Source organism: Thermobia domestica, chromosome 8 (genome assembly GCF_964235325.1).
Source record: "Thermobia domestica chromosome 8, izTheDome1.hap1.1, whole genome shotgun sequence".
Taxonomy (NCBI): Eukaryota; Metazoa; Arthropoda; class Insecta; order Zygentoma; family Lepismatidae; genus Thermobia; species Thermobia domestica.
This window is the reverse complement of record NC_137461.1, coordinates 21,273,368-21,286,734: the sequence shown is the minus strand read 5'-3', so window position 1 is coordinate 21,286,734 and position 13,367 is coordinate 21,273,368. Positions and strand designations below refer to the sequence as shown.

The 13,367-nt window shown below is 38.2% G+C and overlaps 1 protein-coding gene across 8 annotated transcripts in view; it reads right to left on the bottom strand.

Annotated features, from left to right (window-relative positions):
* LOC145692764 (uncharacterized) overlaps positions 1–13,367 on the bottom strand; it is a 473,880-nt gene that overhangs the window by 45,127 nt on the left and 415,386 nt on the right. For all 8 annotated transcript variants that reach the window (XM_081768217.1, XM_081768218.1, XM_081768219.1 and 5 more), the window contains 2 exons: positions 11,898–12,201; positions 9,359–9,512 (listed from right to left, as the gene is read on the bottom strand). In XM_081768217.1, coding sequence (XP_081624343.1) covers positions 9,359–9,512; positions 11,898–12,201 — 458 coding nt within the window. The remainder of the gene's footprint in view (positions 1–9,358; positions 9,513–11,897; positions 12,202–13,367) is intronic.

Genomic DNA, 13,367 nt, shown 5'->3' with positions numbered 1-13,367 from the left:
TTTCTGACACCTTGCAAATGCGAAAAAAATGTGTAAAATTTATGTCATTGCAGTGTACCAGAAAACATTTTTTTCTGACGTTACGAAATGCGACTAAGTTATGAAATTACTTTTGTATTCATAAGGAAGGTCCCTGGTATAATGTTTGAGTCCTTTGACATACTTGGTAGAGACTCAGGGGGCGCCACGGGGCGCCAAAGATAAAAAAATCTAGAAAAAATGCTAAATTTGGGGGTGAAAACACCCCCAACCCCCTTCTTTTCAATTTTGTTTGTAAAGAATTGCATTGAAAATGTACGTACATCCTTCCGAATGCGAAATCTTTTTGGTTGAGGTCTTAGAATGAAATAGTAATGTTTCTATAAATTATTTTCTGACACCTTGCAAATGCGAAAAAAATGTGTAAAATTTATGTCATTGCAGTGTACCAGAAAACATTTTTTTCTGACGTTACGAAATGCGACTAAGTTATGAAATCACTTTTGTATTCTTAAGGAAGGTCCCTGGTATAATGTTTGAGTCCTTTGACATACTTGGTAGAAACTCAGGGGGCGCCACGGGGCGCCAAAGATAAAAAAATCTTAAAAAAATGCTAAATTTGGGGGTGAAAACACCCCCAACCCCCTTCTTTTCAATTTTGTTTGTAAAGAATTGCATTGAAAATGTACGTACATCCTTCCGAATGCGAAATCTTTTTGGTTGAGGTCTTAGAATGAAATAGTAATGTTTCTATAAATTATTTTCTGACACCTTGCAAATGCGAAAAAAATGTGTAAAATTTATGTCATTGCAGTGTACCAGAAAACATTTTTTTCTGACGTTACGAAATGCGACTAAGTTATGAAATCACTTTTGTATTCTTAAGGAAGGTCCCTGGTATAATGTTTGAGTCCTTTGACATACTTGGTAGAAACTCAGGGGGCGCCACGGGGCGCCAAAGATAAAAAAATCTAAAAAAAATGCTAAATTTGGGGGTGAAAACACCCCCAACCCCCTTCTTTTCAATATTGTTTGTAAAGAATTGTATTGAAAATGTACGTACATCCTTCCGAATGCGAAATCTTTTTGGTTTAGGTCTTAAAATCAAATAGTATTTTCACTATAAATATTTCTTCTGAAACATTGCACATATCTCCAGTAACAATCCAATGCCTTTTTTTTATTATAGACATTGACAAAGAAGTAAAATTATGCAATATAAATGAAAGTTAGTACTTGTACTTACCAACAGCCTGGTCACAGCTTGTGTACAATGCACTCAGGTCCCTTAGGGTCACGTGGGTCACTGTCGCGTGTGGTACACCCCGAAGCATGGATCAACGCACAGGTGAACCTTACACTCCGAGCACACATAATTTGATCTCTTCCTTTTTTTACTATTGGAGCACACCACACAGTCCTTGCATTCGTGAACTTTCTTGGGCCAATGTTTAGAATTGGCAGCTTCCAACCTTTGTATTTTTAGAGGTGGAGGTCGACTTATTATGTGCGACGGTCCTGGAACTGGTGGTGTCCCCAGAGCCACCAGTTCGTAAATCAGTTGTAGTCTATAGTCTCGTAAGGCAGGGGAAGGTCGAAAGAAACGTAACAGAATGAAAGAGTTTAAAATAGTTTGGTCAAGAAGGTAGAAGAAAACCTTCTTTGTCCATTTCATTGTCCGTCTTCGCACGTTATACGTGTTCGTCATCTTGTCAGCATTGTCAACGTAACCCATGTGTTTATTGTATTCCAGAACAATGTGCGGCTTGATCGCGTTTTTATGTTCGTCAAGGAAGTTACCGTCGACAGGAAAGTTGTGAAAGTTTGTCAGAAGAAAAACGTCTCGTTTATCTCTCCAACAAACCGCACATAAGTCATCCCTGGTCCGTACATGTATGTCCCCTCGTGTTGTTTTGAAAAAGCGGTCTTTGAAGTCGTCAGGCATCGAACGTCTGTTCTTGTTGACGGTCCCGCAACATTGCGTACGCTTTGTTGCAAGATCGTCAAAAAGATCAGGAGAGGAAAAGAAGTTGTCCATAAAAATTTTATGGCCAACTCCTTGAACTTTCTGTGTCAGTTCAATGACCAATGCGTGTGTTGAAGTCATTTCTGTTGTCTGTCTGGTCTTATCTTTGCCAAGGTAAACGATCTGATCGACAACATACCCCTTAGAATCACAAAGCATGTAGAGTTTCACCCCAAATCGTTTGCGTTTCTTCGGGATATATTGCTTGAAAATCACTTTACCTTTGTACAGAATCATGGCTTCGTCAAGCGATAAGTTTTCTGTCGGTTGGTACAGTTTATCATATTTGTCACGTAGATATTCGAAAACGTCCCTCAGTTTCCAGAAGCGGTCATAGGACTGGTCGTTCACGTTAGGTGGTCTGCTATTGTCAGAGAAGTGAAGAAAGCGTAAAATGTGAAAGAAACGATTTCTGGAAAGATTTTCGCCGTACCAAGGAGAGAACATGATGCCGGACCGATTCCAATAGTCTGAGTACCTGTCTCGTCTGTTGTGTCCCATACTAAGGTGGATAGCAAAAAAACGATACAGTTCCTCCAGCGTAATGGGTGGCTCTATTTTGGATGGCTTGTGTCTTGCAACATGTTGTTGATAATACCTATTCGATTCTGTCAACAACATGTTGAAGAAATCACCATCACAAAATAGACAAAAAGCGTCAATGGGGTTTGAGGATGCAGTCAGTCTGTCGGTCTTTGGTCCAGCTTGCAAAGTGAAAGGGAAAGGTGTAGGGGAAGGTTTAGATCTGTCCCGTCGAATCCACTGCCTGTAGTCTGGACGTGTTTCGTCGTCGCTGTCGGAATCGTCTTCACTCAATGTCTCGGGTTCGATGTCTGGTTCGTCATTGTCACTAACGTCCAAATCATCTACATCTTCTGTGTCGGTCTCCTCCCAGAGGGCTTCTTGAATTTCTTCTTTGGAAAGGCTTGTTGCTGCCATCTCGAAATGTAAGCGAACCTACTACTCTTGATTCTACTCTCTTCTGCGTAAAAGAATTCCATCCACACACACACACCGGAAAATGAACCACATGGATTTGTACACGAGGAACAAACAGCGCAGTTTGAGCTCGTGGGTGTGAGGGGTGGGGGGTTAGAGGGCAAATTGTGTATATAGCCCACTTGTTAAAACGAATTGGAGATAACATAGCTTCCTGCTCGTGGCTCATAAATTATTTCCGTCGAGATATGTTTAGTCTACACAGGGAGGAAAACACGATTTCTCAATTTCACTCTTCCCCCCCGCACTCCTAGCTGTGGTAAAAAAAAAAGAAGAGTTTTCTTCGCCTTCTTCCAATGCGGACTGTACTATACGTTGAATCACCATGACATTCCCTGCGAAACATTTATAAAATCCTGTGAAACGTAGAGTTTTTAAAATTTAAAAGCCATTCTTTTTAAAAATCACAAACCTAAATTTTTATTGCTGTTAAAAGCTAGAAAAAAGTAGGAACAGCACACTTATTTTTTAAAATGATGTGCCTTATTGTATGAAGAGATAGTCCATACTGAAAGAAACCAAAAAGGTTGGTTCTCAACCGGTGTGTCGCTGGTAAAAGTAGACCTTTCGCCTCTGTCAGTACAGTGGCAGCGGGACGAACGGATGTACACTTTTGACAGTGTACTGTCAATGGTAAACTAAAGGTTAATAACTTTTCACACTCCTATATTCTTGATACTCAGAAAGAAGTTTAGCCTAACATTCTATTTCCAATTAACGTATACATAATACTTGAATAATAATAATAATAAACAAACGATGTCGGGGACATACAGAAGGAAGACACTTTAAGTCTGACAACAGCCAAATAGTTTTAACTACCGGTATTTATTTTTCCAAACTCATTGCTAACTGGTACCGGTAGTATAGTGCGTTGCTGAAAACATTCGTACTTTTAACTGTGACCATATTCAACCACACAAGTTACTAATATGTTCCAAAGGATTTAAGAAAACGGTCCATATCGCTAACGCAAATAAATATTTACTTTTTTGTTTATACATTTAACAGCGACTGAAGTCTACAATACGTATGAAGTATAATTATCTTCGAGAGCAATAAAACTGAATAATGTAAAAATTATAATCACATGCATCATGTGAATAGTTTTAATATGTATTCTAGTAACATTCCTCTGTGAGCTTCTGTCTAGAAATCGACAAATTAAGACGAAAGGAGTCAATGTGTCGTCCAGTGTCCACACACACCACCTGAGTATAGCTTTTCAGGAGTTGTAATGGGCGGGAAGTTTTCGTTTAGGTTCAATCAGGTTTCTGTCATTGCCCAACGTGGCTCGTCATTGTGGAATATAACATACATGAAAAAATCACCATAAACAATGATTCATTTGTTTGTTTAGACCCGCCATGTACGAGTGCCTGTAGATAGAACATGTGCCAAATATTTTACGTTCTTTTGCAATTCTTGTCTTGTAAAATGAAATCTGTGAGTTTTACGTCCCACGCTTGTGCCGTGTGGGCGAAAGAAGACGGTGATGAGGAATGAATGTAATGGTGGAATGAAGAGAGTGTGAGGAAATGGGAGAACCCCGAGAAAGTCCACGCACACGGCGTTTGTCCACCACAAAGCCCGCTTGGCGCGAGCTGGGATCTAACCAGAGACGCCATGCACCAAAGGTGAACGCTCTACCACTGAACCACCGCGGCCCTTTTAATTCTTGTCTTGTGTGTTTTGACCAAAGCAAGACAGCGTATTTAAGTGAGGCTACTAAACCAGTAGATTAGGACAGGATGCCCTCTCCCCATCTGCTAGATAAGATTTAGCCTATAGTAAATGAGAAGTGGAGGAACAGCTTCAGAATTAGGGTTTTGGATAGCACGTATACAAGAGCTGTATAGTTCTGACTTCATTACAAAGACCGACAATTACGCCGTACTGATCGGAGACTAATAATGCACAGTATCATAGTAGTACATTGGATTCTTCCATTTGTACGTTAAATGACAAGAGAGGTGTAAAGCAGAGCAACGTAACGGCGTGACACTGACATGACCTCAAGTAATCGCAGCACGGAAACACACTCATGTATGTTCTTCCATGCGGTTACTAACAACGACCTGTACAGTACGTTGCAATTTTTTTCCTCCTCTTTTTAAGTTTTCCTTTCACTGCATCGCGTGGGAGTGAACAAAAGAAACCATACCGACAAGAGTACAATTAGACACACGAAAAGAAAAAAAATCTCTGTAATTAAGAGAATTGGTGGCTGTTACAGAAGCTACCCACTTCACAAGATCTCGTGGGTACATGATGGAACATTTTTGATCTTTCACGCCAATGATGGTACAAGGTACAGTACTTGTAACAAAAGGATTACAAGAATAAATATGATTCACACTTATCTGCTACGAAAACAAGGCGAAAAAAGCAGTGGTGATCTTATTTTCATAGACTATATGATGACAGTTGAGACAGTGACGAGCGTAGCAACGTACATACATACTGTTTATAAAACAAAAACATACCAACCTGTGGGTAATACCAATATGCCAACTTCAAAACGTTTGAAAGTTGCGGGTTGCATAGAGATGTAGGCGAAAATATCTAGCTCAGTCTGTCAGTCACGTTAATTCATAACAGTTTACATACTAATAGATGTCGCTAGCATGTAAACAATTTTCAGACGAGTCGCAGGATTTGGGGGTGGGGGGGATAAAAGCATACGTAATATATAAAATAATTCTTAGTATCAGACTCTTACCATGCATGCTACAAAGGAAAATTATTTCTCAGACAGACAGGTCAAAGTAAGCTAGAATTTGAAACTTAAATATAAAATTTCACTTTGCTTGCTATAATTTGATGTAACTTATATCGAGCATACTTTGGAAAAATTACTGCAACTGTCGCCTGAACAGTATTCAAATCAAGCAGCTAGCTTTTGATTATAGCATCCTCACAAAAGCGTTCGTTGTTTTTATATTTACAACCCTTTTCTTCTTCTCGGCCACAGGCCATAAAAAAAAACCGATACTTCAAAATGGCTACCTAACCAGTAATTCAGGTGAAGTTATAGTGATCATAATTCCCACAAAAAATTTCAATTTTTCATTCCTGCACCACTCTTAGTCAGTGATGTAATGCTAATTTTTTAGGTGGGTATACGCTCCATTCCTTGTTTTGTTACACACACACACACACACACACACACACACACACACACACATATATATATATATATATATATATATATATATATATATATATATATAGGGTGTTTCATAATTACTATTACAGCGCTGCTTGGGGTTGAAGGTAGACACGAAAACATGCAGAAAGATTACTAGTATTGTTACGCCCAATTTCAAAGCGAATTTCCGAGTTATGATCGCGGGAAAGTGCTGAAAATTGAACTTTGAGATTTAATAGTTATAAGACTAATAATGTTAGAAGCAGTATGGTGAATTTCAGTGGAAACCATACTTGTATTTTCAAAAAATGCTACATTCAAGATATTCGGGAAATTACGCAAGATTACATTAAACATTGCCCCATTCAATCCACAAGTATCTATGAGACCTTAACTTAATGTGTGAAATTCTGTATCTACTGGAGCCGTTCACACTGATGTAAATTCCAAAAATAATATTAAATCGGTCAAGAAAATATGAAAATGCCTTTGCAGATCAGCTATCCTAAGAGATGTTTTTCTTCATTCGCACCAGGCAAGTGTCGGAATGGTACCTAACTTATAGACCGCAAGTAGTTTCCTTCGCAATGCCTTTAACGAACTGCCTTATTCCTCTGACATCTTCGTCATCAAGCCGGAGATGCCATAGCTATCTTTATAATTTTAGTAAATCTCGGGCTATCAGCCAGGTGACAGTATTGACATCCGACGTTTCGAATGCAGACATTGTATTCATCTTCAGAGATTGTGATGAAGAGACCGGAGATGTGGGCATGTATATATGGTGACTATTTAGAGGCGGAATTATGAATGGGGGCTTATGATTTGCTAAGGGAAATGCTGGCTTTTGGCTGGCTGATTGTTGCTGGCTCCTGATTGGCTATTGTTGTGGCTACGAGAAATGTTGCCTGTCTGCTTTGTTGAATGTCTGTTTTTTGTTCCTGAAAAGAGCCGGCCTCATAGGGCTGAGTTGAAACTCATTGTCTCTATTGAGAGACTGTTCTTTTCGGGTGAGATAACTATGGCTTTCTTCATTATTCTGTCCCAAAAATTGCTGCACTTGGCTACTATGGTGGTATTTGTAAAATCAACTCCATGTCCAAGCTGACACAGTCCTTACTTTTCTGGTTGCTGAAGTCTTATGTAGGTGTTGTGTTTTTTGCATCGTTCTTCTATTTGTACGTAAAGTTTGTTCTATGTATGATCTGCCACATTCACATGGTATACGATATACATCAGAAGTGCACAGCTGAGGGTAGCCTTTTACTGGTTTGAGTAATGATCTGATGTTGGTTGGAGGTTTATGAGTAGCTCTTATACCATATCTGGCAAGGCAAGTATTCTGCTGAATTTGTCAGATTTGCGGCCGATGAAAGACAATATGGTAGTAGAGAGACAATCTCATTCTTAACTTCTGTGATAATTTTGTGTTCGAAAGTAACAACTCTTTTTACGGCCATGTTGATATCTGTAAGGCAGTAACCGTTCCCTTGTAGCGTCGAACGAAAATGGTTTAATCCCCTTGTAAACTTTCCTGGTCACTTACGGAGACTACTCTGTATATAGAAGTGTTTAATACTGTAAGACGTTGTGACTTGTGATGGAAGCTTCTTGCGTTGAGATGAAGATCCACATGTGTCGGCTTCTTATATACTTTATATGAAATACATAAATATACTTACATCTTTCTCTGAAGTAGTAGCTGGCAAATTAACATGTTCTTTGGATTTTTCTTCGCTACTTCTCGATGTCTTCGCTTTTACATTTTCGTCAAAGAAATTTACAAATATATTGTCTCTCTTCTTTTTCAACAAATTTTCTAACGCCTTCTTGGATATTTTGCAAATTGCGAAGCAACTATTAATTCGTCAACCCACAAAGAAAGTTTAAACACTATTAAGCAAATATTTTCGAAGTGCCGGTTGTACTGAAATGATCAAAGATGGCTGTGACACGCTCAAACGTTATAAGTCGTTCCCGACTTTTGTTTTCTACCTCCTCCTGTTAGCAAATTTTCTTCAAATATTTTTATCTGAATGAAACCCAAACAACAAAGAAAATGTTTATTTGTGTTTGCTCAATAGTACTAGCTCCTGAGTATTTATCGAAATCAATTGCCGTTTTCTTTGATGCCAATTGCGGTTACAAATGAGAAATGCTAATCCAAGGTTCTCTGTTGTAGTAAATAGTATTGGGAACGACCTTGAATGCTTCAAACTAGACCGACGATAGGTCTCATATTTTGTTATTTTTGTGGAGGTCAACGATTTCTTGTCGCAAATATATTCATTTGATTTCCTCTTAACCCTCGAACTGAAATAAAGATCACATTTTTTCGGACCTTCCGCGATTAGCAAGAAGCAAGTTTCATTCCATATTGCCTCGCTCAAATTGTATCCAATCGGCAGACTTTGAATTTGGATCAAAGAGGGCGTGGAAACTGTGATCATTGCTGTGCCAAAACAGAATAACTTCAATGTCACCACATGAATATAGACCCTACTCCTCGCCCTTCTCATACTCAACTCTATTTCCCACTGATCTTTAGAAACAAGAGTTTCTAAGAGTTTCCAAAATAAACATTTGGAAACAGCATGACTTTATATAATAATATCAGAGGTCAACCTTCAGAAGATCGGGACAGCGCATCTGACATCTTGAGGGAAAACTACTGCAGGTTCAGAGTGTTGTATGCATTATAGAAAGGATTCTCGGAAAAAACGATTCCCACACCCTGAAAATACAAACATTTTAAAAGAATTAGGCATCATTCGCGACAACAGCCTAACGACGAGCTGTTTAGTGAGATTTTTGTTTTGAAATACAGTACATGAAAAGCAGTTGTTTGTTCCAATGAAATGAGTACATTATGGATCGAATGTAACGTACACCCGCGTACTTCCTTAATTTTAGGTGGCTATACGATAGTTTCCAAAAATTAGAGGTGGGTATACGCCGTATCCCCGCGTATACCCTCCATTACATCCCTGCTCTTAGTCCATTGGCTTACTGGCCTAAATAGCTACGTTTGGTAAATGGACCTGCCTTAGCCAGAATACTTCGAAATAAAAAAAAAAATAAAATAATAATAATAAAAAACTCCGAAGTCACAACCACACTTTATGTTCTATTGACCACATTAAGTGCGAGTGTAAACGCTGAAAATTCATAATAATAGTAATGATAACCACAATACTACTTACCTGAATGTACCGCAGCGCACTGTGTAGTATACTGAGATTGGACGATTTCTTTTCGTCTTGAGCAGGCAATTGTTTCTTCAGGAGTTCAAAACACTCCTTCAAGTGAGCCCTCCGGTTCTTTTCCAGTTTGTTGTGGACTTCCCGAGTGCCTGACCTGGGACATAATAATAATAAAAATGAATATACTGTATAATTCCCCTGTTAACTTTTATTTATTTTACTCAATTTAGTTACATCAAAATATAAACGCTGTTTTTTTTTTATTGCTTTAACTAATACAACTTCATTATATAAATACGTTCCAAAAATATGTAGTCTTCATAATTCACGTTTTATAGTGTCACTATAGTATGTCATGACGAAAAAAATATTCGCCACATCTGGTATTCAAGTAAGTTTATTTCGTGTTAATATCTGCTAAGTTTAATATGAAGTATCTTTTGTTAGGTTTCAATGGAAAGCTTAGAAATAATAGTTTATAACAAAAAACTAACTTCAGAGTACAGAATCCATGCTCACGTATTCATTTAAAACCATGTACTGATCTGCGCTTATCATCTCGATTCTACAGAAAATAATAAGACAGGCGATTCCAAATAATAATAAATATATAAAATACAATGTTGCTGTCATTTTGTCGTTCAATTATTACTTTATATAGCTTTTTTATAATCGATTTTTTAAAAGGCTGATTTTAATATTTAACGCAACATCTTGACACACAAAAGTAATATTTATTATTTTCTGAAGTATAGAGTTTTCAGGCCCATGCTCATTACACAGGTTTATGATTTCCTATAATGAGTGTTTATATAATGTTATTCTACTCGTAAATCTCCACCTGAGAGTTATGATTTGTACTGTAGTTTCGTTTTCTTTCTCTAAGCTTTACGCTGAGAACTTTAAAAAGGAAATAAGGCTATATTCTATAACTACATAACTTGATTTAGTATCGTTGATTATACAACTGATACTTTCATATTTGTTACTCGCTTCAATTACCGTCAGAACTCACGGAAGCATTTAAAAAGATATACTCTAAATCAGTGGTTCTCAAACTTGTTACCGCGACCCACATTAAATATTAAAAAAGTACTTTGTGGCCCACCTACTTTTATGGTGGTATTTCAAACCAATTAAATTTTGTAAATCATATTTCTAATTTTTCCATATAAAGGCAACACAGAGCTAACACTATTTTCAAAGCAATGCCCTACCCCGTGACAGATTTTGACTCACCCATTCTCTTTCCATCTTAACCCAGCATCTCTACTGACTGCAGCAGGGCAGGGTTGTGAGTAACCACTTACTCTTCACGCCATTAAGAAACGCTTTCAATTTTAATTTTCTGAATGACGCTTACTTTACAACATATGTTTCTGCATCAAAATAACATTTTCACAATTAAAAGGAAAAACTTCTCGCGACCCACCAAAGAAACGGCCCGCGACCCACACTGAGGAACACTGCTCTAAATTGTTTTGTGACAGAACATCTTTCTTTTCTTCTGACACTTCTCCATGTAAGGTATATGAATCAGTACTTTTTCTTTAATCAATATTTCTTACCTGATCCGTATCCACAAAAGTCTAAAAGCAGGACCCCTATATAAGTGGAATAAATAATAATAATAATAATAATAATAATAATAATAATAATAATAATAATAAATCAGAGTCATGTCCTGTATGTAATGCCAACAGGAACACTGAAAACATACGATCTACCAATAAGATTCTTTGCAAATTCATATGAATCACCATGTATGGCTGAAAAGTTCGCAATCGAGAGGCCCTACGTTTGAATCCTTCGACTGAGACTACTCGAACACTCAAGTGGTTCGTTCATATATCCACCTTCCCCCTCCATTACGTGAATATTGGTATCTAAATTGAGGATTGTTCTAAGTAACAGGAAATAATTATTATTGCTTTTTTTTTTTTTTTTGGTCTAAACCCGGAAATGGAAAGTCCCAGTTCACGGGGTACCTATTCCTCCTTGATTACATGACACAGCCCTCTAAATTCACTCACTTCCTCCCAAAAGCATCAACTATATTTTAACTTCCTTCGTGGTTCTGACCTACAACCTTCTGCCCTTCTTATCAAACACTAGGGATAACCATGATTTTAAAAATATATTGTTGTATAAATTAAACATTTTTTACACAATCTTTGGAATTTCTCTGAGATTCCAACTAAATTTCTCTTAATTTCTTTGCAGGCATTCTTGCCCTGGTCAAATTCTTCTGTAATTCCTTTCCCAATACGTATTACTCTTTTCAATGTAAAATGGATCTACACGTGCATTTGCTTGATTGTTGGTTGGACTGAAGTTTAGCATTCCTTTCAGTACCGAGGCTACACGACACGAGGACCTATAAATTAATGAAATCCAAATCACGTGAGCTTCCTCCGAGAATCGAACCCGGTCTTCCGGGTCGAAGACGCATACCTACATATTACACACCTATATTTGCATCTTGACTTATTAAAAAAAAAAAAAGTAAATTATATTTGGTCAATTAAGCTGAACTTACCCAGCCCGTCGCTTCAAGTCCTGAATATCATCGACACGGGTAATATGGTTAGGAACCGCTCGCTTGTAGAGTGGGTTTTCTTCCAGAGGAATCGTGTGGTACCTTTCGGAGCGGAATTCGTGGTGGGTAGGTGGTCTTGGGGATGGTGGATGTCTTGGTGGAGGCGAGGGGAGTGGCCGAACCGGCGGTGACGCTCCGTTCGTGGCGAGGTGGGGTGGACTGACGCTGCTGATGCTGAGTGGTGGCAACTCATTGCTGGCAGGGACGGTCGATGAAAATGTTTGGTAATCCTTCGGCTCCTCGCCTGAAACAAAAAAGAACAACAATTACTAAGTTTTCGAACTGTACATTTATTATGGAGTATGAAATCTTTATTATAGTCTCAACATCAACAAAGACAAACATACTGATCTACTTAGTCAAGGCCACACCTAGAATACCAGAGGGGAGGGTCATTATTATTTTTAAGTATAATTATTAGATCTGAAAATAATTTAACTGAATCAGCAAAATTTATCAAGGTGAAGGGGGGATTGAAGCTCCCAAGTTCACATCGTTTCAGGTATCTGAATATGGTAAAATTTGCTGTAATATCTTCAGGAAAAGGCTGGTTAAAACTCTAAACCTCCTAGCGTACGCCACTGGAGTGGATATCTAAATCCTAATATGTTCCTCTGGACACTGCCTATCAGAGATGTCCAAAGTCACGAGCTCTCGAAGTCCAACAAGCGTGAGACCCAATAAGGTTACTACGCGCTGAGCACGAGTCCCATTGAAGACTATGAAGCCAAAGCCTTTAGTAAGCCCCTTGAGGGTTGCGAGCCTGATCTTGAGTGAATGCAAGCATGGGATAGTGCGAGTCTCTTTGAGGATATTAAGTGTGATGTGAGCACAGACTTCAAAATGGCCTTCTCAGTATTTTCTTCATCTTTCGAAATACGCTCTGAAAACAAAGAAAAAAAAAAAAAGCAAAAGCTGGAAAAAGCAAATGACTCCCACGCACTTGCAAACCTCCAAAGTCAGTCTTTTCGACGTACTATTCTGAAGGTGAGAACTCTCTATATCCAGATTCTCTGAGTTTGTTTAATGTAATTCACGTTGTTTAGGATTATAACTCACATTTTAAGCCTACCCATGTAGCCAGCTATCTTCAGTGTAATGTTAAGTTTTGAAAAGTCATAGTTGGAGCGAACGAGTTTCCCGTGTTTGTTAGGGAACTTTTTTTGGGGGGGGGGGCGTGAAAACTTCTAGAAGGTTATGCAATGATATATCGATGTGCTAAAGTTGTTCAGACATTCCGAGAAAATAGTGAATTTTATGAAAGCATCTTATTCCTAGGTGATATGCAACACAAACATACATCAATGCAAGACCGGTTGCATGTCATGTAGGCGTTGTTTTGATCGTTTTTTTTTTCTAAACCTCACTATGGATGGTCCTGATGCCAATGTAGAATTTGAAATATGTGGA